We start from the raw sequence: 24,616 nt of genomic DNA, 5'->3' as shown, positions 1-24,616 counted from the left end.
CTTGATTTCACCCACTCATTTTACACTTCTGGCCACCTCCTCCTTCTTCACACTCTTTTCTCCCTTGCTTTCTCTTATGAAGCACTATTTAAGCTTTCATTTCTCTCTTCTTTTTCATGCTGCTTTAACACCAGAAATTCCTGCGGCTCTGTGCTGGAACTTCTATCCTTTCTCTTACCCTGCCCCTTTATACGGGCAAGCTCCTGAACCTCACAAAGCGTGCTTTCCCATGAGATCATCAAAAAGAGTAAATGGGATAACACAGGTAAAATGTCTCACACAGTCTGGAAAATAGTAGCTGCTTATCAAACGTTACCTAAATTTTTTAAATGGATGAATGAATTATAAAAGTGGAACTAAAATAACTGAGTGGACTGGCTGGCTGACACAGTTTAGAGTCAAAATGAGTTCACTAGTTTTTGTTTTTTTTTTTGCGGTACGCGGGCCTCTCACTGCTGTGGCCTCTCCCGTTGTGGAGCACAGGCTCCGGACGCGCAGGCTCAGCGGCCATGGCTCACGGGCCCAGCCGCTCCGCGGCATGTGGGATCTTCCCGGACCGGGGCACGAACACGTGTCCCCTGCATCGGCAGGCGGATTCCCAACCACTGCGCCACCAGGGAAGCCCGAGTTCACTGGATTTTAAAAAATTATCTATGTGCAAAAATACACAGAAATGCCAACTCTAACTGCAAACTCCGTACTTTTAAAATAGTACCTTGAGCTTTGGTCAAGTCAATCATTTTTTAATCTGAGTAGGGCAAGTGATAAACTAACGTCTCAAATCAGAAACACTCTAATAAATATTATCAGGAAAATCCTGACTTGTCTTAATTGGAAAGTCTAGAGCCTGATGGTTGGGCTGAAATCCTGGCTCTGATACTTATCAGTTGTGTCACCTTGGGATAAGTTACCTCATGGTTCTGCACCTCAGTTTCCCCATCTGTAAAAGGAGGGAAAAACAGAACCTCCTACACAGTGTGGTTCGAAGGGTTACAAAAGTGTAAAGCTTTTACAGTAGTTCCTGGCATAAGGAAAACATTCATTAGATCTTCTAGTCATTATTATTCTGTGTCGAATATCTGTTAGTAAGACAAGTTATACAGTAGCTAAACCAAAGATCATTATTAATGAATATTCAGGACATGGTGATATCTACAATTATACCCTCAAAAAACTATGTAGTCAATAAAGAGAATGTTCTCTCTTCAACAAAGCAATCTGGGCTCCCGCAGGAGAGCAGAAACAAGCTCTCAATTCTCCTCTGGGTCAACCCCATCTCACTGGAACCTTTAAAAGGTGATGACCAGCCAGGCTTGGTCAAGCCTCATGAGGGAATGGACCTCTTAGGGCTAGTACTGGGCTATCTACCTGATCAGGTTGGGGCGAGGACGACCATTTCACCTGCTGCTCGTTAGCCAGACTGTACTGACAGCTCTCACCTGGAATTCACAGGTAACTGGGGAAAACTAGGGGAACTCCAATACAGATAACCCCAGCGGAAAAAGGAGATAATTCCCTCTCTGTAAGGCCCGTTATTACATTCTTTTATGTTTTCTGTCTTAGCAGCAAAAACATTAAGTAAGAATTATACTTTACCAGTAACTCCTTCCTCAAATCTTCATTCTCAAACTTATTTAGCTGATTCAAAACATCCTCAATCAAGTAATTCCTTCTGACTCTTAGATTAAAGGTGGGCAGTAAAGCAAATTCAGACTCTTCTTGTTCCACAAAGCCAGCCAACCTCATATAAGCTCGCAATCTTTTCTCCTGGGAAAAGAAAAATGTTTCACTTCATTTCACTGTTTGCTCTAAGTAGAAATTTACGAAGTAGAATAAACCGGTTCAGTTTATTATACGCGCGTGCCACAAACATTTATGAAAAGAGCCCTAGATACACTCCTGAAGACAGGCTATATATTCAGTATTCACCCCCAGTGAGCAGAAGATACATGAGACATAGGAAATGAAAAGCTTTGTGGGGCTGATTTGGGTGAGCAGCAACGTGACCAACCGCGGGCTCCTCTGGACCGCTGTATCCCGTCAACACAATTATGAACGCTTCAGGGACCGACTGACGATCGTCAACAGGCTGACAGACTGACGAGTGAGCCCGAAGCAGTGAGCTGAAACCTAGTATTCTCATCAGGAAGAGAAGTTCAGACGTTTAGAAAAGAAGCCTGCTGCAGGAAAAGTGCAGGATGAAAGACCTCTCTGAAGATATCCTTTTCCAGGAGGAAAACTCAGACAAGAGATTTTAGGGGACAGATAATCTACAAAGTTACCATGAGAGAGACAGACCCACAGACTGACAGACACACAGACCATCCATCTGGAACCAAATGGCAATTTGGGATCATTAACGTCTATGTCTCTCAGCAAAACAGAGAGAAATCAAACGCCAGTTCTATAAAAAAAATTACCGGAAGCTTGTTTAAAATCAAGAGAGAATAGTTACAGAGTTGAAGCAAAATAAAGTTCTTGTATCTTTTTTCTTTCTATTTTCCTCTGTTAAATATTTCATTAATGGTCTTACTTGGAACTTATAAATCAATTTCCTATTTTATTTTATTATGGCAACTGCATTATGTAAAGGTATCTACTTTTATGACATAGATTTGAATATTATTCATGCACATAGATATACAGATGCATATATAAGCATAAAAGTGACAACAAGTGTTAACACTTTTGGGCACTTTGTGAGAGGCACTGTTCTAAATGCTTTACCTATATCAACAAATTTAATCCTTATAAAAATGCAATGAGGTACATCTTCTGAGGCATTTTCTTTTTTTTTTTTTTTTTTTTTGCGGTAAGCGGGCCTCTCACTGTTGTGGCCTCTCCCGTTGCGGAGTACAGGCTCCGGACGCGCAGGCCCAGCGGCCATGGCTCATGGGCCCAGCTGCTCCGCGGCATGTGGGATCCTCCCGGACCGGGGCACGAACCCGTGTCGCCTTCATCGGCAGGCGGACTCTCAACCACTGCGCCACCAGGGAAGCCCGAGGCATTTTCAAGTGTACAATTTTAAGTTCAAAACCCCTTGCTGGATACGCTGACAAACAGAACCAAGTCAGCTGATGACAGTAAGTACATCTGGATGGGAAATACTTTGCACAAGCCTTTTTTATGGCATGATCACAGAGTACCAGCCATTTCTCTGGGTCTGAATTTCAAGAATCCTCTGTCATCTCTGTTCCCACTACTATGTTTTCCCATTAGATTGGACCTTCTTATGTACTGGTGCTAATCCCAATCAAGCCCACGTCTGCCGTGCGTCTTTGAGTTACCGTTCAGAAGACTACCGGCGCCAACCTCAAGGCAAAAGCCCTACAGCTAGGCCCGAGCTCTCTCCTTTGCTACTGAGGACCTAATATGCCTCAAGGCCAACCCAACTCAAATTGTGACAGTCTCTCTAGCCTTCTTCATTAGAGTATAAGCGTCTTGAATTGTCACCAGTGGGTGGCTCCCTTATCACTCCTCTATTATACATTGGAAAAGATACTCATCATTTGATTTGCTAATGAAAACAAAGAAATAGGCGGGCATACCTGTATTTTTAAACACGAGTCTGCATACAGTAGTTTGACTTTCGACAGAATATTAAAGATAAATGGAAAATGACTGAATATGACAGGACAGTGGATGTCCAGTGAAGTGTCCTAAAAATGGAAATGACAACAATTTTGATCAATGAAAGGACAGAGAAATCTTATGCCTTACTTCTTAGCCTTAAAGCCCTGATGGTTTCAGGTCTCAGTACTTATAGCCAAAGCAATCCAAAATGGTGGTCAGTAGTGCTCAGAATATAAAATTCTACGAAACTGTTCTATAGATATCAATGAAAGGTACCTAAGCCTAGTGTCTCCAGCACTCATCTACTCTCACCAGTAATTATAAACTCTGGACATTTCCCCCAGGAGGCTGCTCTGCTGCCACCTGCACTTCTGAAATGTGACATTCGTTCAGATGCATTGGGTAAGCGGGGGAGTGACCGAACGTAGATAGCTGGTTAAGCTCAGACAAGATTTTTCCCAGGCAAAGGATGATGTGTTAGGAGTAGAATTAGAACCTTCAGAGAAAAGGAGGAAAAAAATCTCAGATTACCTGCTGAGCTGGCGGCAAGAGCCCTTTAGCTTTATTTTAAGAAAATGAAAAAGGAGTACTTACATGCAGGGCACCCTCCCCAAAGTTACAGCCCTATCCTGCTGGCTCCTGGTGAGTCACCGAGCCTCCTATACCTACCTTAAGAGCAAAGCTCCACTCCCATAGGTGTTATCTCAGTACCACCCATCCTCTAATCAGGGTGTGGAGAGATTTCTACCCTTCGGTTTTTGTGCATTTTTCATCTCGCGGCACTGTGCACAAGCTGCTTGCCTGGTTGATCTGAGCTATCCCCCCAGGCAGGAAGCACTTTTCTGTCAGTGTTCTGGCTACAAAACTGCATTGGTTTTGAGGGGTCTGCCTTGCTTTTCCCATAAGCCCTGCTATTTCTATTGGGCAATTTTGCAGAGTACAGGAAGTTTTGGAAATTCGTACAAAGTTACAGAACGAGTGCCTGTATTAACTTAGCGACAATCAATATCCTCTCTAAATATGCCATACTTACTGTGTTCATTTTCCAGGTGAGCCTTCTGTATGCATCTTCACAAAAATCAAGCAAGTGTGTGAGTTCATTTACTTTGAAGATATTTTCAGGCAGCTGACATTTAGTCTGGTTTACCTTAAATAAAATACCACCTGTGAGAAAGTTCTTTATATAAAGACAATTTTGCTTAATGGCTATAAATTAGATTATCAGCATAAACAGCAAGTTAAACATACTTTTAATGACCAGAATTAAGTTCTATCCAATTCCCCCACTGCCAAAGCCCCAAACTTTCAGGAGCATAAAGAATACCTAAGATTTAACAGTAGAAATTGATGGTATGATGAAAAACTTCGAATTACTTTTAATCCATAAAAAAGTTTTAAAGAAACTCAAGTGCAAAGAAAAATACAGTGCAATATGAATCCAAACTACTCTGGGGCCCAATACTTCATGTCATGTTCTTTCTTTCTCTTTCTTTGCGGGGGGCGGTTGCTGCACTGCGCAGCTTGCAGGATCTTAGTTCCCCGACCAGTGCCACCACACGGGGATGCTGTTTCATCCCTGTGACTAGGATCCCCAGGACCCTGCTGATCTCAGCCTTGCACTGTCAAGAGCCTCAGCAGCCTCAGAGTAATGGAGAAAGAGGGTACGCCGTCTTCGTGGATTCTTCTGGATGTGTGTGTGGGGGGAAGCTTGACAAACATTCTCACGTTGCCTGTTAAGAGTCAAAGGACAAAGCAGGATCCCTTCAAGATTTCTTCTGTTGCTGCTTCAGTATTTCTAGGAATTCTCTTTGTAAGTGGCAAGCTCATTACAATACACTTTCCCTGAGCTCTTCAGTAAACTGCTCAATTTTTCAAGACCTGGAATTATTTTTTTGATTGATCTTTCACTTTTATATAAAACCTTTAAAAACAGCCAAGAGCAGGCATCACTTTTCAGCAGTAGGGCAGACTTTTTTTTTTAAGTAGTTTGATAGATTAGGCACTTTGATTCACTGAAAACAACCATAAATATAGGATAAACTGTAAACCAACATTTTTGGATGGAATAATCAGGTCAAAAACTAAGGGAAGGTGGCATTTCCCTTGAGAGTATCTGTCAAACCTGGTGAACCTGAACTTCAGTTTCAATGGCTGAGACTGAGAAAAGGAGACAAAGCCCAGACTGTTCAAATTAGGGAACCTTGCTTCATAAATCTGGGACCCAAAAAGGGCTACCATTAGAGTGAACCAGGGTAACCTAGAAATGAACAAGCTCTTTCCCCCACTCCTGCATCAACCCATCCCCACCTTGACTCCAAGACCATGAGGCAAACTGTAGTTAAAATGGTGCTGGATGTTGATAGTTTGCATCTACCAACCTGAACCCCCAGTCTATCCCTCTCTCCCTCCCCCTCCCCCATGGCAACCACAAGTCTGTCCTCTACGTCTGTGAGTCTGTTTCTGTTTTGTAGATAAGTTCATTTGAGACTGGCACAACATTGTAAATCAACTATACTTCAATAAAAAAAAATAATAAGATACATAAGTCACGGGGTGTAAGGTACACAGGGAAAATAGTCAGTATTTTATAATAACTTTGTATGGCGTGTAATCTATAGAGGTATCAAATCACTATGCTGTACACCTGAAACTAATATAAGTCAACTATACTTCAATAAATAAATTAAAAATTTTTTAATTAAAAAAAATGGTGCTGGCATTGGGGGAAAAAGGTCGCCTATAGAATTTGTCATTACAAAAGCACTCTCCTGAAAATTCACACACCAGATTCATACCACCTGGAGATCTAAAAAGCCTCAGGCCAAAATTTCAATCTTTATATTAAATGCTAATCTTTAAAGACTCATTTAATAGTACCAAACTGCTGGTGTCGCCAGGAGCCTGGCAGAAGCAAATTCTCCCTGAAAAGACCCAGCCCTTAAAGAATTCCAAAAGATAAAGGTTCCAAGGGAAATGTGCGTGGGTGCGCGCACACACACGCACACACACACAGTCACAAAATACATGATAATGAAGGAGCCATGAGGAAGATTCAGCAGAAACTAAAGACAGCAAAAACTGACCTGCAAAGACTTCAGATACCCAGAAATTATAAATAATGACCAAGAAAAAAAAATTAAAGAACCGATGAGGACTTCCAGAAGTGAAAACATACTACTAGAAATAAAAGTCAAAAGACAGTTTTAATAGCAGACAAAAATCACTGAAAAGCGAATTCATGAACAGGAAGATAGGGCTGAAGAAATCATCCAGAATGGGGTACAAAGAGACAAACAGACGGAAATTATGACAGGACAATTAAGAGACATGGATGACAGAGTGAGAAGATCTAACATACAAAATAAGTAGAATTTCAGGAGGAGAGAGTCAATACTTGTTTTGAATTAAAACGTGTAACAACTTAGAAATGGAGGGAACATCCTTTTACCTAGAAAGATTATTTTACAAAACCCCACAGTAAAAATGTTATTTAATAGTGATATTCAGAATTTTCCTTTAAAATCACCAACAAGATTAGGCACCTACTATAACTATGACTTCTATTCAACATTCCTGTTGAACAACTAGGGATAGGAAGGCCTAGCCAGCGCAACAGGGCAAAGGAAAATAATAATAATAAAATGCCTAAGAATTGGGAAGAAAAAACATTTTTTCAAAGATATGATTGCACAGAAAATGCAAAAGTATCTATAGTTAAATTACTAGATATAATGTGAGAATTCAGCAAATTCACTGGCTATTAAAAAACCAACATTCAGGGACTTCCCTGGCGGTCCAGTGGTTTAAGACTCCGAGCTTCCACTGCATGGGGCCTGGGTTCGACCCCTGGGTGGGGAACTAAGATCCCACATGTTGCACAGTGCAGCCAAAAAAACAAGAAAAAAGAAAAACATCAATATTCAAAAATCAATGTATTCCTACAATGCATTCCTATAATCAATGCATTTATCTGCTATTAAACCAACAACAGATAATCTAGTTTTTAAAAGATAGCATTTACAAAAACTTTTAAAAAGTTAAATACCCTGGAATAGATTTGACTAAAGATATCCAAGACTTACATAGTAAAATAACAAACACTCATGGAAAAACTTAAAAGATAATCTAGTAAGTAGAAGAAATAGATACTTTGAAGATTCACAACAGTAAAGATGTCAATTCTCCCCAGACTGAAATACAGATTAAATGCAATTTCAATCAAATTCCCAGTAAGATCTGTGTATGTGTGTGTAGAATCTGAAAAGCCAATTCCAAAATTTACAGGGAAGAACCAGATGCCAAAAATATCCAAGATTCACTTTAAGAAGAAGACAGGAGTATTTCTTTTAGCAAGTATAAACAATATAGAGCCACATAAAATGACTAACAGTACAGAAAGGAGCCTGTACGTGAACCCCGAACACAGAAACTTGTTTTATGACAGGTCACACTACCTGTCAGTGCCGAAAGGACAGAGTTTCAGTTCAGTGGTGCTATAGGTACTTGTCTTCATATGGAAAATAATAAACATAAATGTTCAGTTGGATTAAACACCAAAGTGTGAAAGGCAAAGCTAACCTCAATACTCCCTTTAGACCTTGGAGGAGTGACCTCTGTCCTGGGCCTCTGATTTAAAGGTCTTTGCTCTGGGCTTCCTCCAGCCAAGCCCCTTCCCACAAGGGGTCTGCAGGGTCAACGGGGCCTGTTTATATGCAGCCCACTCATCACACATCCCCATCTAGACTGAGCTCCAGGACCCAAGACCCCCAAGTCCCTACCCAAATGGCTCCAAGCCAGCCCCAGGAGCTACACAGGTTTCTCCCTCCACCTACCCTCTGGGGAGTGGAAGTGTCACAGGGGACACACCCCAAGGCTCCAGGGCCCCAGGGTTGACTAAGGAATGGCTATTGTGGGAGGTGGGATGGAACACAGAGACATGGGCTGAGGTGTCCACACACAGCCACAGGACAGCCCTGGTGTGGGAGAAAACCTAGGAAGGAAGAGAAGCGCAGAGGACCTGGGGGTGGGAGGGGGGAGGGTCTGTCGGAGCCTCCCCTTTCGCTGCAGAACTCTGTAAGGAGCCAAGGTTTCGAAATTCAAACCCGGCTCCCCCTGCCATTAGGAAGGTTTATTTGTCAAGGTGGGAAGATAGAGTATATTTTATTTCATTCAACACGTTGTCAGCTAGATTTCTAACCTTTTAAACATTAGACATATGGTATATGAGCCTCTGTTTGTACTCCTCCTCTGGTCCCAGCTACCATCTCTGTTAGAAGACTATCTAGAGCAGCCCTCGATGCCAAATCAGGCCCTCTGCTTATTTTGTAAAATCTCACAAATGCCTAAAATATTTACCATCTGGTCCTTTCCAAAAAGAAGCCCTCCTGATCCCTGATCCGGGTAATAATTTAAAACCTTGAAGGGAAAAAAAGTTTAAAACAAAACACATGGAGTAAAGATCATAAAGGAATAGACTGCCATTTTTTTTTTTTTTTTTTTTTTTGGCCACGCCGTGTGGCATGCTCAATCTTAGTTCCCTGACTGGGGATCGAACCTGTGCCCCTGCATTGGAAGCGGGGAGTCTTAACCCCTGGACCGCCAGGGAAGTCCCCAAATTTTATCTACATCAAAATTAAGAACCTGAGTTTCAGACTTCCCTGGCGGTCCAGGGGTTAAGACTCCCCGCTTCCAATGCAGGGGGTGCAAGTTCAATCCCTGGTCGGGGCACTAAGATCCCACATGCTGAGGGGTGTGGCCTAAAAAAAAAAGTGAGTTCATCAAAAACCACCAAAACAAGCTATAAACTGGGACTTGATATTTGCAACACATATAACTGACAAAGGACTAGTATCCAAACTAAAAAGTACTCCTATAATCAATAAGAAAAAATTAAACAATACATTTAAATTGAGCAAAAGGACAGGTACTTTATAGAAGAGGAAACAAGTACTGCAATTATAAACATGAAAATATGCTCTAATTCATTAGAACCAGGGAAATACAATTAAAATCATAATTTGGGGCTTCCCTGGTGGCGCAGTGGTTAAGAATCCACCTGCCAATGCAGGGGACACGGGTTTGATCCCTGGTCCGGGAAGATCCCACGTGCCGCGGGGCAGCTAAGCCCGTGTGCCACAACTACTGAGCCTGTGCTCTAGAGCCCGTGAGCCACAACTACTGAGCCTGTGTTCCGCAACGAGAAGCCACCGCAGTGAGAAGCCCACGCACCGCGGCGAAGAGTAGCCCCTGCTCGCTGCAACTAGAGAAAGCCCGCGTGCAGCAACAAAGACCCAACTCGGCAATCAATCAATAATCAAGTCATAATTTGGCACGATTTCAATATGGCACTAAAAATATTTTCCAAATTTTAAAGTCAGACATGGGGCAACAGAATTCTCCTCATTTCCCGGAGGGGATTTAAATTGGTCCAACCACTTTGGGAGACAGTTTGTCACTACCCATAGAGAACAACACAGGCATATCCTCCCATCTATCAATTCCAGAATTAGGGATGGAAACTAAAAACTAACTCTTGACACATGGACACCAAGAGATAAGTACAAAAATGTTGACAGTAGCATGTTTTCTCATAGAGGAACCCTCCCCCCCAAGAAGAATTGCAAATAGCACATACTGTATATCCATCAATACTGGAATGGATAATTCTGGTAGAGTCACACTATGGACTATGACACAGAAGTGAAAATGAAGTACAGACCTAAGTATTAATCTGGATGAGTCTAAAAAAAACAAAACGTTGTGTAAGCAGCATGTATTCGATTCATATGAAATTTTGGAAACAGCAAAACTAAACAGCATAGTGTCAAGAGATACTTATGGTTATAAAACAATAAAGAGTAAGTGAATGATTAACTGAAAATCCAGGATCCTGGCTACCTCTGGGAGGTGAGGGGGTATAATCTGTGAGAGACACACAGGCATCTCTAAAGCACTAGAAATGTTTTCTTTTTTTAACATGGGTGGTAGTTACACTGATGTCTGTTTTACTACTTTTCTTTAAACTGTACGTGGATACAAGACACACTCCTTTATATGCATGACTTAAGTCACAAAAAACAACATTTAAAAAATAGCAGTATCAACCTCATGTTTTGTAAGAATCTGCTTAAGTTTCAAGCCAGGTGAAACCAAGGGAATTTTTATTGCAAAATAAAGATATATGGGTTTCTAAAACAGCACTTACCCTGTGCAGCTTTTTCAACATTTCTAGGAGAGTTTTAATGTGATAGTTATTCTCAGTAGTTCCAGCCCAATAATTCAGTTGCGCAATGACGGCTGTTTTAAACATCTGGACCAGTCTGATGAAAGCAGATTCTTGCAGAGATGCCCAATATTCCTCTGAGGGATACGAAGGTAAGTAACTGTCAGCATGTAATATTTCTTGGATTCTTAAAGGTAAAAAGTACTCAATATTTTCTGAAACTGGTAGAATATTTTCATATATATTGTAGTTATAAAGACACATTTGTAATAAATTTTTCAGTAAATACAATCGGAATTGAAAGTGTAGAATTTAATGTTCTCAAAAAAATGTCTTGACAGTAAGAGAACCACAAATTTGATCTAATTAATTTGTTGGGGGGAAAAAAAACTAGACAAAATTAATCAGTCACATTTTTTGCCCAGATGAAATAGCATACAGTATTAAAAACCAGATTAAGAACTATTTGTGATTACACGACTCTATTTTGCGCTCTCAGCACGAGTTTTTAACTCTTAAAAACCATCTTTCGGCATTGTATAAAAGAAAACTGCTTTAAACCAGCTTCTCATCGTTTACAATGTGACAAAACATAAGAAAGAATGGACTTTCTTAGGCTGAATATGCTATTTGTGTCAAAAACCTCATTAGAATATAATCAAGCCCCTAGAGCTGGAAATACAGGGACAGGAGGAAACAATCAGACAAATCTAGATGTGAGACACTGTACAGGACTACTGACCCACGCTCTTTAAAAAAAAATAATAACCTGTAAAATACTTTTCGGGACAAGCGCAGAAATTTGAATATGGCCTAAATGTGAGGTAATATTATGGAACCACAGCTAATCTTATTAGCTGTGATAACTCTGTTGAGGTAATACAGGATTCCATATCCTCAGGAGATGCATGCTGAAATATTACGGGTAAAATGTCCTTATATCTCCAACTCACTTTCAAATAGTTCAGCAAAAATAAAATGTAACCTGTACATCAGATGTAATCTGTACACACACGGCAACATGTTAACTGCTGTTGACTCTCAGGTAGAGAGTATCTGGGATTCACTGTACTAGTCTTTCAACGTCCGTGTATGAAGTTCTTCATAATGAAAAGTAGGGGGCAAAGGACCTCATGACCAAGCCACAAAGGTACCATTACAAGAACGCTAAAACGGGACTAGAACAATCCATCCTGGATGAACACAGTAATTATTACAGCATGTTAGAATATGCTAAGACTAGGAACTAAAAACCATGAATGTGTTCACAGTCACCTAAGTTCTGCCATAACTTCACTAGGCATGTGTTTCCACCGAGAAGACAGTCATGTATTTTCAAGTGTAAACATCAGTCTTACCCAGAACCTCTGACGACTGGTCACGCATTTTGTAAACAGCCTCTGCAAACGGAACCACCAGGCTCTCCCAGTTGTTATAATCATGCATCACAGGACATTCTGGGAGAAGGAAGAAAACTTCTAAAGCTTCTTGATGTGGAGAATGAAATGGAAGATTCTTGAACAGAGTATCCCTGAGACATGTGGTTATCTGTGGTCAAAAAGGATCCAGGAAAAGACACTCAGAACACAGCGGGAACTGGGTGCAATTACTGTAACAAAAGAAAGTGTGGAACCCGGAGTCTCATCCCACCGTGAAACTGGAGCAATCTCTTGGTCTCTCTAAAACCCATGTTCACAACCCATCTCATCTAGCTTCCCCAATACCTAGGTGTGTAAACGTGTGACAAGTATCCTCTCCATCCAACTGCTGGGGTTCATGAAGGAGATCAAGAAGGAATCACGTGTGCAAGATTACACTGGGTGAACGGTGGACTCAGAACTAAAAGGCAGCCCTCCCAAGATAAGGTCCACAGTCTTCCCTCCAGTTCCACTAGCACACCTCATTTTTTAAAGAGGAAGAATGTGTCAGAATCTCCCAAAGCAAAACAAAAATAAAAAACAAAATCAAACAAAAAGCAACGACTGCGACAACGAAAATCAGCATGGTTTCCTGTTAGCTTCTCACAGAAGCACCTGTCTCATCACAAACTCTCTCCACCAAACTCTAGTTTCTAGCCCTTCCAATCTTCTTATAGTTTCCCCAATTCAGAAGGCAAGTGTTGAAGACAAATTCAAATGGAATTCTGAATGTTTATGTGTTCTGTGGGCTCAGATGAATGGTGATAATTTGCCTAAAACCCCGTTAAGAAGATAAGCTAGTGTGTACAGGGTTCTTGTTATTTGTCAGATACTGCGCTAAGTAATTCACATACGTAAGTTCATTTATCCTTGTCGTTTCTCTATAACACAGATGGTATGATTAACCCCGATTCATAAATGAGAACTCTGCCTGTTAGGGAAATTAACCTTCTGAGGGTCACAGAGCTAAGTGAGAATCTCTCCTGGATCTTTCTGACTCCAAACCTCAAACTCAATCACTAAATTATGAGATACTAGCTAAATGATCTCTCTAAATGTACAAAATCTTAGTTATCCATTTTCACATAAGAACATTCTACTGGGCTCCCACCACGAGGTTCAGTCTCCGGAGTCACATGCACAGCTGACTGCCGCACATGCCCCCCTCCTTCCTCTGGGCCCCTCATCACCCACAACCCCAAACCTCCCAGCCCTTCAGAACCGCTGTACCGCTCTCAAGCCAGTTATACTGTTTCACATCTCGTGCCTTGGTGCACACCTTCCTGACTGCCTGGAATGTCCTTCCCCTGCAGGTAGCCAGTAAACTCCCCTCCCCCTGGGCACCTTGTTTTGAGCACTCTAAATAGAGCTGACCGTTCACTGCCCAGGTAATGAATCAATTCATTCATCTAAAAATATTTGTTATACACCCAGTATGTTCTAAGCTGGGAACTTGGGAAGACAACTGACACCTGCACGTAGGTATCCGTCTGCTTCACTAAACCAGGAGCCTCTAAAAACAGGAGTCTCACCACAGCTCCCTACGCTGAGCAGTATTCAAATATTTGCTGAATAAATGAAGGAAGGCCAAGTCTGTGAGTCCACATCACAGAAATCTCAAGACAGAAACATTACAGGTCTTCTGATCCAATTGTCCCATCTGAAACAATGGGAGACCGCTCTACGATTATGTCGCTTGCACTGTATATGATATTGTTCTGGCACAACTAAGGTATAATTAGCCTTAGTGATGAACTGGTCCAACCTCTTCCCTTCACAGATGCAGAAATGGCTTTCTCTTTCTGGTGATCTTTCTACTAACTGCTGCAGAGTCCTGATAAAGGTGCCTAATTAGGGATCCATTTTACATCAGACTCCTAATTGGGCAATGGTTCTGCCAAAGTTAAAATAATTAAATTTTCCATCTCCCCTTGAGAAAAGAGTGTGCGAGAGAGAACCTGCAGCTAAGGTACAGAATGCTGAGTGTGTCAGACAGAGCAAGAGACCAGGTGAGGGAGCTGAGAGCCGGAAGAGAACAAGCACGAGACAGAGAGAGGGAAAGAACAAGAGCCACAGAAGCAGAAGGAAAGACCAAATGGGGGTGGGGGTAGCCAAGAGAAGTGAAGGAGGGGGAGGGAGAGAGGGAGGGAGGGAGAGAGAGAGCGCGCAAAAACGAGCCAGAGACCCAGAAAGAAACAGACTGAGAGAACAACACAGACAGTACCACCCCTAGCTCAATCAGTACAGTAGAACAGGGAAATAAAATTAATAAAAGCTACATTAGGAAAGGCTACATTCATAAAGGAAGCATGCCTGAAGCATCTCCAAGAGGGAAGCCTAAAGATAGTAGAAACAGTGCTGAAACAAAGAAGCAACAATCCCAGAAAGAACAAGAATATTCTAGAACCTACAGAAAAGGAAGTGCAGACCAGGCAGTCCTTGGTGAGGGGGACATTCATATCAGAAAAAGTGTTTTCATTTCTATACTTATGTTTAAAATAACTGCAAATAGAATGTTGTTCTTATTCTAGTGTACCAGTCTCAACAAATATTTTAATCATCTTCCTAAAGCCCTAAATTGAAAACATTCCCTCTAGGGGAGTGCCTGTACATATACGTGTATGTGTGTGGGCACCAATGAACTAGTTAGATTATTTGTAATCTAAGTGCCTCCTATACTACCTATTTCACCCTAAGTGGGGAAACTCCTGAATGGTAGCTGAGTTTAACTTAATCTGTATATGCCACAGGGTCTCAAAGAGTATCTGAAAACAAGATATTTCTTCTGAAATTTTCAGTTCTTATAAAAATGTTTCAGTGTATTTTCTTTTTCCAGGTAACAATCTGAAGAATACCACCATGTTAGTAATCCAGTCCTTTTGGGTTAACTCCTTAAAGGTGTCCCTTGCTGTATTTAAGTCCAAATGAATAGACATCGTTTCTCCAGCTATTCTGTGGAAGGAAGGTAAATGAAAAATGGATGAATAAGTAAATGAAAAAGGACACTTCAAAATTAAATATTTTATTAGATTATTTATCCAGATGAAAAGTTTCTTCTCAAGCTTGCTTCATTTTAATAAAATTACTTTTTTCTCACCTTTTCAGTAACTATAAAAATTTGGCTGAATACAAACACAATTGAAAATATAGCTGACAAAATATGATTATTTCTGAAATGTCAAAAAATCGAGGCTGCATTAACAATACATATGCTATCAGACTTTATATCAGATATTGTCTTATCTTAAATGAGTAATCAATAAATATTTATTTTTCAGTACAAAAAAAAAATAGCCACAGAAAAAAGGTAAAGGTTTTTCTTGTTTTCCAGTTACATGAACTATAAGCAGGGACCAAAAAGGGGGTTTCAGAGCAGTAAATTTTTAGTAATCAAAGAGAAAATTACTAATGAAATGTCTGTCTTAGCTCAAGAATTACATTTATACTGGACTGAACATACTGTCTAAAAATAGACCCATTCTTTGTGAAATAATACATATATTTAGTGTCTGAAAACAGAAAAGGTTATTTTAAATAAATATTATACCAATATTTAGGAAAAGAAGTACAAAGTCATTCTTTCGTAATACTTAAAAATTCAAAGAAACCTTAGTATCTAGCAATAAGGAAGTAATCAAATAAATTAAGGTATGTCCTTCCCATGGAATACCATGCAACCATTAAAATGATGTTATGGGGAAATACTGAATAATATAAAAACTGAATAAAATGGAAAAATGGGCAAATGTATTAAGTGTGAAGAAATGTATAAAACAATATAATTCCATTTTTTGTAAAACAACAGATTTGCATTAAAAAAGATATTTATACAAACACTAGCTATTACACTTAAGTGGTGAATTTTGGCTGATTTTCATTTTCTTTTTGTTTCATGTCTTTTTTTTTGACATTTTCCACAGCAAGCATATATGTGCTTTTGTAGGAAAAAAAAGGTAATTTTTAAAAAGAGATAAAGACATAGATAATTATTTTACCCTCAAACCATTTTCTTTACCATCTATCACAGTTTTTTAAATTGAGATATAATGGACACATAACATTATATTAGTTTCAGGTGTGTACAACATAATGCACTGATATATGTAAAGCATATACTGTGAAATGATCACCACAAGTCTAGTTAATATTCATCACCACACATACTTACACATTTTTTTCTTGTGATGAGAACTTGTAAGATCTATTCTCTCAGCAACTTTCAAATATACAATACAGTATTATTAACATAGTCACCATGCTATCTATACATAAGTGTTTTCAACAGAATTTTAAATTTATTATATATATTACCTTTCCCTTAAAAAACTTCCAGCCAGACATGCAGGAGATGAAAATATCTCTCTGATTTCCCTATATTAGGAAGAAGATGGTGGTTAAAACAAATCAGAATATGCCTCCTTGTAGCAGGAGACATGATAAATTGTCCTTCAAACTCCTCCCTCCATCTCCAATTTATTTGTATATTGCCATGGGCATCTGAAAGTCTCATTTGCGAAATCTCAAAATTTCAGAGGCAAACAAACATGGGAAATAAAAAGATGTGTACTCAGAGAAGCCAGAGGGAAAGAGGATAAGGCTTGACCTAGGATATTTTCTTGGACAAATAAAACACTCCCAACCCACCCAGCTTTCCAAGCCCTACTTATTTCTATTCCACTGGAATAGAAACAAAAAAAATTAACCAGAAATTAAAGGTGGGGATGTATGCTCAGTTCTGTCATAGAAGTACTTGCACAAATAGTTCTTGACCATTTGTGCTCTGCATGATGCAGCTATTTGGTATAACTACTTTCCAGAATTAGGAAGCCATACCTAAAAATGTCTCTAAAAGGAAACGCCTGTATAAATGAGTATAATTTGTACAGGTGGTAGGAGTTCTATCATTGAGAATAAGGTTGCCTAAGCTGTTCAGCTGCGAATAACAGCTCAACCAACAAGAGGCTCTAAAGTCAACGAGGGTTGAGAAACTGTAGACTATATTTCCTGCTCAGTGTCACAATTAAACATATCAAAGGCCCAGAGAAGTCCTGCAGTAAAGAAAGACACCCCCATGGAGCTTACATGCTAAACTGTATGTGTCAACTTGGCTAGGCCATGGTACCCAGAGATTTGATCAGACACCAATCTAGATGTTGCTGTGAAGGTATTTTTTAGATGAGATTAACATTCAAATCAGTAGACTGTGAGAAAAGCAGATGACCCTCCATAATGTGGGTGGGCCTCACCCAATCAGTTGAAGGCCTTAAGAGAAAAAGTCTAAGGTCTCCAGAGGAAGAGGGAATTCTGCCTCCAGACTGCCTTGAGACTCAAGCTGCAATATCAACTCTTCCCTGGGTCTCCAGCCTGCTGTCCTGCCTCAGAGATTTTGTACTTACCATCCCCTACAACTGCATGAGCCAATTCCTTAAAATCTCTCCCCACCACCCTCAAACACACCCTACTGGTTCTGTTTCTCTGCAGATCTCTGACAAATGGACCACTAGTGGACCACAAAATCTCACATCTCTGTATTATGCAGAACCAGTTGGGGAAACACTGCTTTAGAGAGCTGTATGAGCAGACACTTAGGGTGTACCTTTTTGTATTCTGCCACTGTTTAGTCCCCACGTCAGCAATCCATCTCTTTACAGTGCCTTCATTCAAGGTAGGAATTTTCCTCCTCAGATTAACGTAGGAATTCTGTAAACAAACAAAATAGTAAAATACAGTAACTCAGACACCACAGAAATAGGTAACCAAGTCTCAGGCACGTTCTAAGGATAGAGTAATACTAAGCGTGGATAACATAGCTCTGCAAAAATCATAAAGTAAGATTCTACCAAGGAACAATCAATCATTTGCCTGGTTGCCAATTTCTTGTCCAAGGGTGCTTAGATCCAAAGTAAGGTTCTCTGAATGCCTCAACACTGAACACTTTATACGGGTATGATCAGATTAAACTGAACATCAGACAGCTTTGAGTGGAGAGATCCTAAAAGGACTGAGTATAGAAGTAGCAGGAACTCGGTTTGCCTTGGTGGAGTAGGATATGGAGGTTACAGACTGATTATTCATAAGACTATAAACCTCGGGTCTTTTTTAGTATTGGCTGGCAAAGTCACTTCAGAGTATCAACCTGTTGGTTCACTAGCACCCTGACCAAAACGCTCTTGGCAAGGAGCCTCCCGAAAGGTAAGCAGGGTCTAAGGAAATCACACGTATTTGACATACACTAAGGGCAAATCTGCTGACTTTTCTGAGTAAATACATATGTAGTTTAGACAATAAAGGATCAATAATGTCTAACAGTTCCCCAAACTCAGCCTAGTAACCTGATGATTTTGGAATTCACCAAACCTGGATTCTAGAACCTTGTTTTGCTTAAAATACCAAGTTATAAAACTTCTAGAGATCTATTTTTACCTCTTTTTCCACCCAAAGCAAAATGCTTTGATCTCCTCCAGCAATCATTATTAACTCCTTTTCTGAGTTATGGCTTTCTGAAAGGGATTTACAAAAAATCAGAGTTTAGAAACGCATTTGCTACAAATATACACACTCAGCCTAAATAATTTTAGAGTCTTCCTAAAGTGAGTCCTTTTATCTTTCTGACAGACAAAGACTCAGTACATTTCCTACCGATAAAGCAGAAGTACATATCTACTTCAGGGTAAAGTCTAGTTAGCAAACATAGATGATTCGCAAGGTCGGCGACGTGCTTTCAGTTTAATACACATAATTAACATAAATGCTCATATATACAACACAGTCAAACAAATATTTGATTAGTTAACAGTTCCCTGGTTTAATTCAGCGCCTCTTACTAAAAATTTATTATTCTACAACTCAAGATTTAATCAACGACTACTGGCTGTGAAGAATGTAAGTACTTCAAAAGCCTATGCAAGTGGTTATAAGAAATCAGATATACTTGATCTGCTTAAGGAAATAACCCGACTGTTCATTTCCCCAAAAGAACTGAGAGAATTCTGGTACTTCCGGTCACCACTAAGCTTTCAGAAACAAGTGACCCAAGGGCTCCGGGGCACTTCTACAGTGGAACGTTTCAGAGCTAAGGCTCTAAAGTTACACTGGGCACAGTTCACGTGTCCAGCCACAACCCTTCACAGGCTAACCTTCTGCCCTCCAAGTCTCTGCACCGTCCAGCAAAAGAGGACTGAGAGTACACATCTCCTGGAACTGTTTAGGGACCGGTGAGTCAGGCACAGTTTACAGTGCCTGGCATGTGTCGGCTGCTCATCATTCTGAGGGTTTTATGTGATTATGAGTCAATTTAATCAGGTAAGAAAAACAATCACTATGGAATTAATAGGTCCCTTGAAAACTGGAATCAGTGGCTGCATAGGCCTCTGAACCCATATAGTCTATTTTACGTTGTATCATTTTAGATCCACATTAATCTTAACCTGAAGGGCTAAGGGAAAACTAATGGTTATTTCGACTTGATAAACTAGATTGGCTGTGTTACGCTGTTTACAAGTAAACAAATGAAAGCAATGTTTAGAAAACCTCCCTTCACAGTCATACATTTCTTTTCTTGCCCACATTACACACTTAGAACCATCAGTTTCTCAACCGAGGTACTCATGCCAAATCCTGTGCTCCTAAAGAATTTACCAAATGTGAGTTCTTCGTTTGATGGCAATCTCATGGGACGTGGTATCAGTTGATTACGTGTTCCATTTCCCAGTTGTCCTTCTTTTCCAGAACCAAAAGAAAAGACCTTCCCCACATCAGAAACATAGGCAAGTGTGTGCTGCCTATTAAATGAAAGCACATACGGTCAGTTCTCAATCATCCACAACGATTAGAGTATGCAGCAATCTGGTAAACTGAAGAAACTACGCTACTCAGTCAGTGAAACCAGCTAACCAACTTCCAATGGATGACATTAGCCATCTAGAAACTAAGAAACCACTAATGTGTGGCTGAGATGATTTTGGAACCCCTAAGCGTGCTGAAGGCCATGATGCTGCACCCAGGCAAATGACATTCTCTTCGTCAGAACAAGCACCACCTCTTGCTTTCTTTTTTAGGCCTTGGCTTGAGTCCCACCTTCTGGAAGCCATCTCTGAGCCCCTCCCCTCCCCATCCTAGAAGACAGCATTAGGTGACCCTCCCTGAGCTCCCTGCTCTATTTCCCAAAGACCTTTATCATGCTGATTTTCCTACTGATTTGCTCGATGGCCTCTCATACTATACAGATGTATAAGGAAAGAATCTGGCCTTACTCACAGGTCTGGCCTTTGTCCTCACTTCCTGGGAAGTAATGTCTAAACCCTTAGAATTTTCCAAGTGATAGGAGTGTCTCCCTTATTCATGGTAAGCCCGCCCCTAAGACCACACCTAATAGTTTATCCAGGGGACTCATGGAAGCCCCTCCAGCTGTATGTAAGCCCAACCTCTCGATACACAGAGGCTGGAGGTTGAGCTCAACCACATGGGCAATAATTCAATCAATCATGACTAAGCAATGAAACCCCAATAACAACCCTGGACTTGCGTGAGCTTCCCTGGTTGGCAATATTCTTCAGTCATGTATCAGGCTGGGAGGAGGCAACACGGCCCATGGCTCCAAGGGGAGGGGACACCAGAAGCTCCTCATCTGGGCCCCTTCTAGACTCTGTCTTATGCATCTCTTCCTCTGACTGGTTCTAACTTGTATCCTCTTGTAATAAAAGTGACCATCAGTGTAGTAGCTTTCACTGAGTCTTGTGTCTTTCTAGTGAATTCTCCTATGTTAGTAGGGGTACTGCCTGGTTTGCAGTAAGACATTTCTAAGGTGAGGACTCCTTCTGTAACACATGCTACTCAGAGGAATGTATGTTACGAAAAAATACAGAGTGGTGACAGTGTTCCTTTGGTTAATGCAGAGATGGAGTGATGACATCAATGGCTAAACCTTTCTAACTCATGTTTGTTCATTTTTTTCCAAATAAATGATAACTTTTTTTTAAAGATAAAAGTGCATTCGAACAGTTACAAAGGTATTTCACTAAAGGACCAACAGAAAGTAAATATATTTACACATTAAAAAAAATCAATGAAAGTAAATGTGTATAGTAAAATATTTATTATGATTGTCTAATAATGTAAAATTAAGCATCTTCACCTATCTGAAAATGTTTGATACCTTTATTTCAATCAAAGAAACTTGATGGAAATTTTATTAAACTACCTATCTAAACTTACTGTGCGTATCTTACCAATTTTCACTGACACTTTACAACTTACCTCCCACATGCTATCTGGGTCACTCTATTCCCAACGAGTCCAGTTACCAAACAGGGTCTTAACTCATTCTGTGTTGAATTGTGACCGAGTTGCCCATATTTTCCAGCACCGAAAGTAAACACCAGCCCATCCTAAAGAAAGAGAACTTCGTATCAGGTTCTAGAGAAATATGACACAGAAGTAAACACTCACTGATGCAAAGGCGTCAGTGAAAACTCAATAAAATCACCATCAAAGCAAAGCCCCCCAGTGATCATGACAGTCCTGCACGTGGGCAGTGGTGACCTTTCTTCTCTGGGGAACACTAGCTGCCCACAGCTCCAGGGTCCACTACTAAGTGCTGTCCTGGAATTACAGTCAAAGAGACAAGGGTAACGCACCTTTGTGAGCAGGGCAGTGTGAGAGCCACCACAAGCAAGAAATTCAACTTTCTGGTTGGCCAGCACTTCAATGAGGGAAGGAGAAGCTTTATCTAGGCAAGGGAAAGAAGAGTTCAAGTGACCCAAAGGAAATGGTGAATTTCACACTAGAGTTCCACCTACTGATAAAATACCCTGACCACTTCCTCTAGGCCCATCACGACAGCTCCTAACACACTTTGACAAGAAAGGCTCTGTGTTGGTACATTTAGGTCTAAAAGCAGAGGTGGGCAGTGGTCAAAGGGCCACACGCAGGGGCACTCACCTGTGAAAGTGTCACTTTCACTTCCCAGAGCCCGTTCTTCTCTTTTTAACCTGACCTGATTAGCCTTCACTGAAGCATACCTGATATTTCCAAGACCCATCTAGCGTTACCCTTTTAACGAACATAAAGCTTTTTTTCTTTCAAAGTCTCTACGACACTGTCCTTCCCTTACACTACCTCTTCTCTCTTTCACGATTATTTTCTTGTCCAAGCACTTAGAGATTCAGCAAAAATAAGTTCAACTGTCCTTTGTTCCTTTTCCTCCTCTGAGTATTTTTCTAACACTGACTTACAGGTTCTCCTGAGTAACTAGCATTGGACCGTGTGAGGCAGAAATGCAGTATCTGATCAGTAACTCTGGGGGTAACGTGTACATTACCACAGCTAATAAAGCAGCAGAGTTTGCCACACCTGAAATCTCTAACAAGGTGTTTGGGGTCATCAGAAGTATTGCCATCTGCTTTGTAGACGTAGCTCAATAATGCGAATTGTTGTGTGTGTGTACAGATGTAATGAATACCTTAGGAGACTAGGATAGGTGAGTTTCTAAATAGAATTTTAGTACCCTTTTGTCCTAATGTAATTGGGATAATAGACATTTAAGTGCACAAGTACCTTGAAGGTCACTTCATCCAAACTCATCACTTTACAGAAAAAGAAAATAAGGCCTAGAGAAAAATAAGTGACTTGGGTAGGCCCTGAAATTAGTTAACTTGAAGTGGGAATCACAGCCCAGGTATTCTGATCCCCAGTCCCACGCTCTTTCCCTTCTTCCCACTTAGCCCTGACACACGTCTCAATTACAGCCATGACCTCCACACTGTGCACGCATGTTGTTTAGACCAATTCTGCCCTGAAGACAGAGGGATAACCAGGGAGATCAGTGCTCATGAAAGTGGGGGTCTGAATCATTTCTGCCAGGGAAGTCTGTGGTGCATTCATCTCTTACATGACAAATATATATTTGTTTAGAATATGAATTTGAAAATATGTTTCCATACTGTCGGTGTGGCCCAGGCCCAGCTGTCCACAATCATTTCTTCCCCATGAGTAAATGTTTCCCGACATGGATAAGGCCATGCTGTGGGCTTCTCCTGCAGAAATCTGAACCAAGGGGACTCCTGAGAGGTGCTCCACGATCTGCGGTGTTGGGATCGAGGCACATGTTCTTCCAACTCCAAGCTGGCCGTGTAAGTTCTGTCCCCACGCAAAAAGCTCACCACCTTGACGTAAACAGAGAAAACGCTGTCTTAGTCAGTTTAAGATGCAGCAGACATCACCCTAGGACGTTATGTGCTATCCATACTATACCATCATGATCTCCTCCGTTCAAACTGACAAGACTGCTCAGATCCTCTCACGTCTCGGTCAGAAAAACCAGAACCTTCTCTTTAGCAATGACAGTTACAATCCCTTACCTCTTACCTCAAAGGGTAGTGCTATGAACTGAATGTCTGTGTCCCCTCAAAACTCCCACGTTGAAATCCTGACCCTCAGTGTGACAGTATTAGGAGGTGAGGCCTTTGGGCGGTGACTAGAATTAGATGAGATCGCGAGGTGGGGGGCACTCATGAATGGGGTTAACGCCCTTATAAGTGGGTCCCCAGAGAGCTCCCTCACCCACTCCACCTGTAAGAAAACTGGCCCTCACTAGACACCGAACCTGCTGGAACCCTGACTTTGGACTTCTACCTCCAGAACCGTGAGAAATAAATTTCTGCTGTTTAAGCCACCCAGTCTATTTTTGTTATAGCAGCCTGAACGGACAAAGAATTAAGCTATCTGAATATATTATAATCAAATTCAAGAAACCCTTATTTTAAAAATCCCACAGGATGGGCCCATGAAAGATAGAAACATCCTACATTTGGGAAAATAAAACCTAAAACTACTTTTCTTTCTTTCCCTCTCCCAAGTGCCTTAAGATGCTAAATAAATACCTTAAAAACACATTGAAAACTGCAGCACAGTATTTTGAAAGAGTGAGCATCTTCTTCCATTAATTAAATATCTGGAACATCTTTTTATTTTACTTATTTGTTTTAAACATTTTTATTGGAGTAGAGTTGATTTACAATGTTGTGTTAGTTTCAGGTGTACGGCAAAGTGAATCAGTCATACCTATACATATTGGATCATATTTTTAAAGAAAAGTTCTTAGATATTATCTAATACAGATGACAGTATCTAACGGAGTCTAAAAAAATATATCGGAGATTTAATGTTTACTGAGCAGGACCTGGTGGGAGACAGAGGTTTTCCTTCAGACGTGATTATCACATGCCTCTCAGCCACCGGGAATATTATGATACCACTGAGAACGATGAGCAGTTCCCTTTCTTGCTTTCCCAACTTTCATTCTTCCTAGATTGTGATTTACCAATAATAGACCCTGAACAACCCCTTTGTCCCACATCCCTAGATCCTGCGCTTCTTGAAGGCACAGTGTGTCTGTCTCATCTTC

The 24,616-nt window shown here is 40.7% G+C and overlaps 1 protein-coding gene across 1 annotated transcript in view; it reads right to left on the bottom strand.

The window, feature by feature from the left end:
* The window catches only part of HERC5 (HECT and RLD domain containing E3 ubiquitin protein ligase 5), a 42,658-nt gene that overhangs the window by 12,119 nt on the left and 5,923 nt on the right, over positions 1–24,616 (bottom strand). Inside the window, exons 4-16 of the mRNA XM_081229966.1 lie at positions 23,154–23,375; positions 21,849–21,940; positions 21,469–21,599; positions 19,852–19,994; positions 18,637–18,713; positions 17,810–17,913; positions 16,525–16,584; positions 15,072–15,165; positions 12,154–12,343; positions 10,778–10,932; positions 4,607–4,720; positions 3,549–3,659; positions 1,597–1,767 (exon numbers count right to left, since the gene is read on the bottom strand). Of these exons, the coding sequence (XP_081086092.1) occupies positions 1,597–1,767; positions 3,549–3,659; positions 4,607–4,720; positions 10,778–10,932; positions 12,154–12,343; positions 15,072–15,165; positions 16,525–16,584; positions 17,810–17,913; positions 18,637–18,713; positions 19,852–19,994; positions 21,469–21,599; positions 21,849–21,940; positions 23,154–23,375 (1,664 nt within the window). The remainder of the gene's footprint in view (positions 1–1,596; positions 1,768–3,548; positions 3,660–4,606; positions 4,721–10,777; positions 10,933–12,153; positions 12,344–15,071; positions 15,166–16,524; positions 16,585–17,809; positions 17,914–18,636; positions 18,714–19,851; positions 19,995–21,468; positions 21,600–21,848; positions 21,941–23,153; positions 23,376–24,616) is intronic.

This window comes from Mesoplodon bidens (genome assembly GCF_964165515.1).
Source record: "Mesoplodon bidens genome assembly, chromosome: 1".
NCBI lineage: Eukaryota > Metazoa > Chordata > Mammalia > Artiodactyla > Ziphiidae > Mesoplodon > Mesoplodon bidens.
The sequence above is the reverse complement of the archived record's forward strand: the minus strand, read 5'-3'. Positions and strand labels throughout refer to the sequence as shown.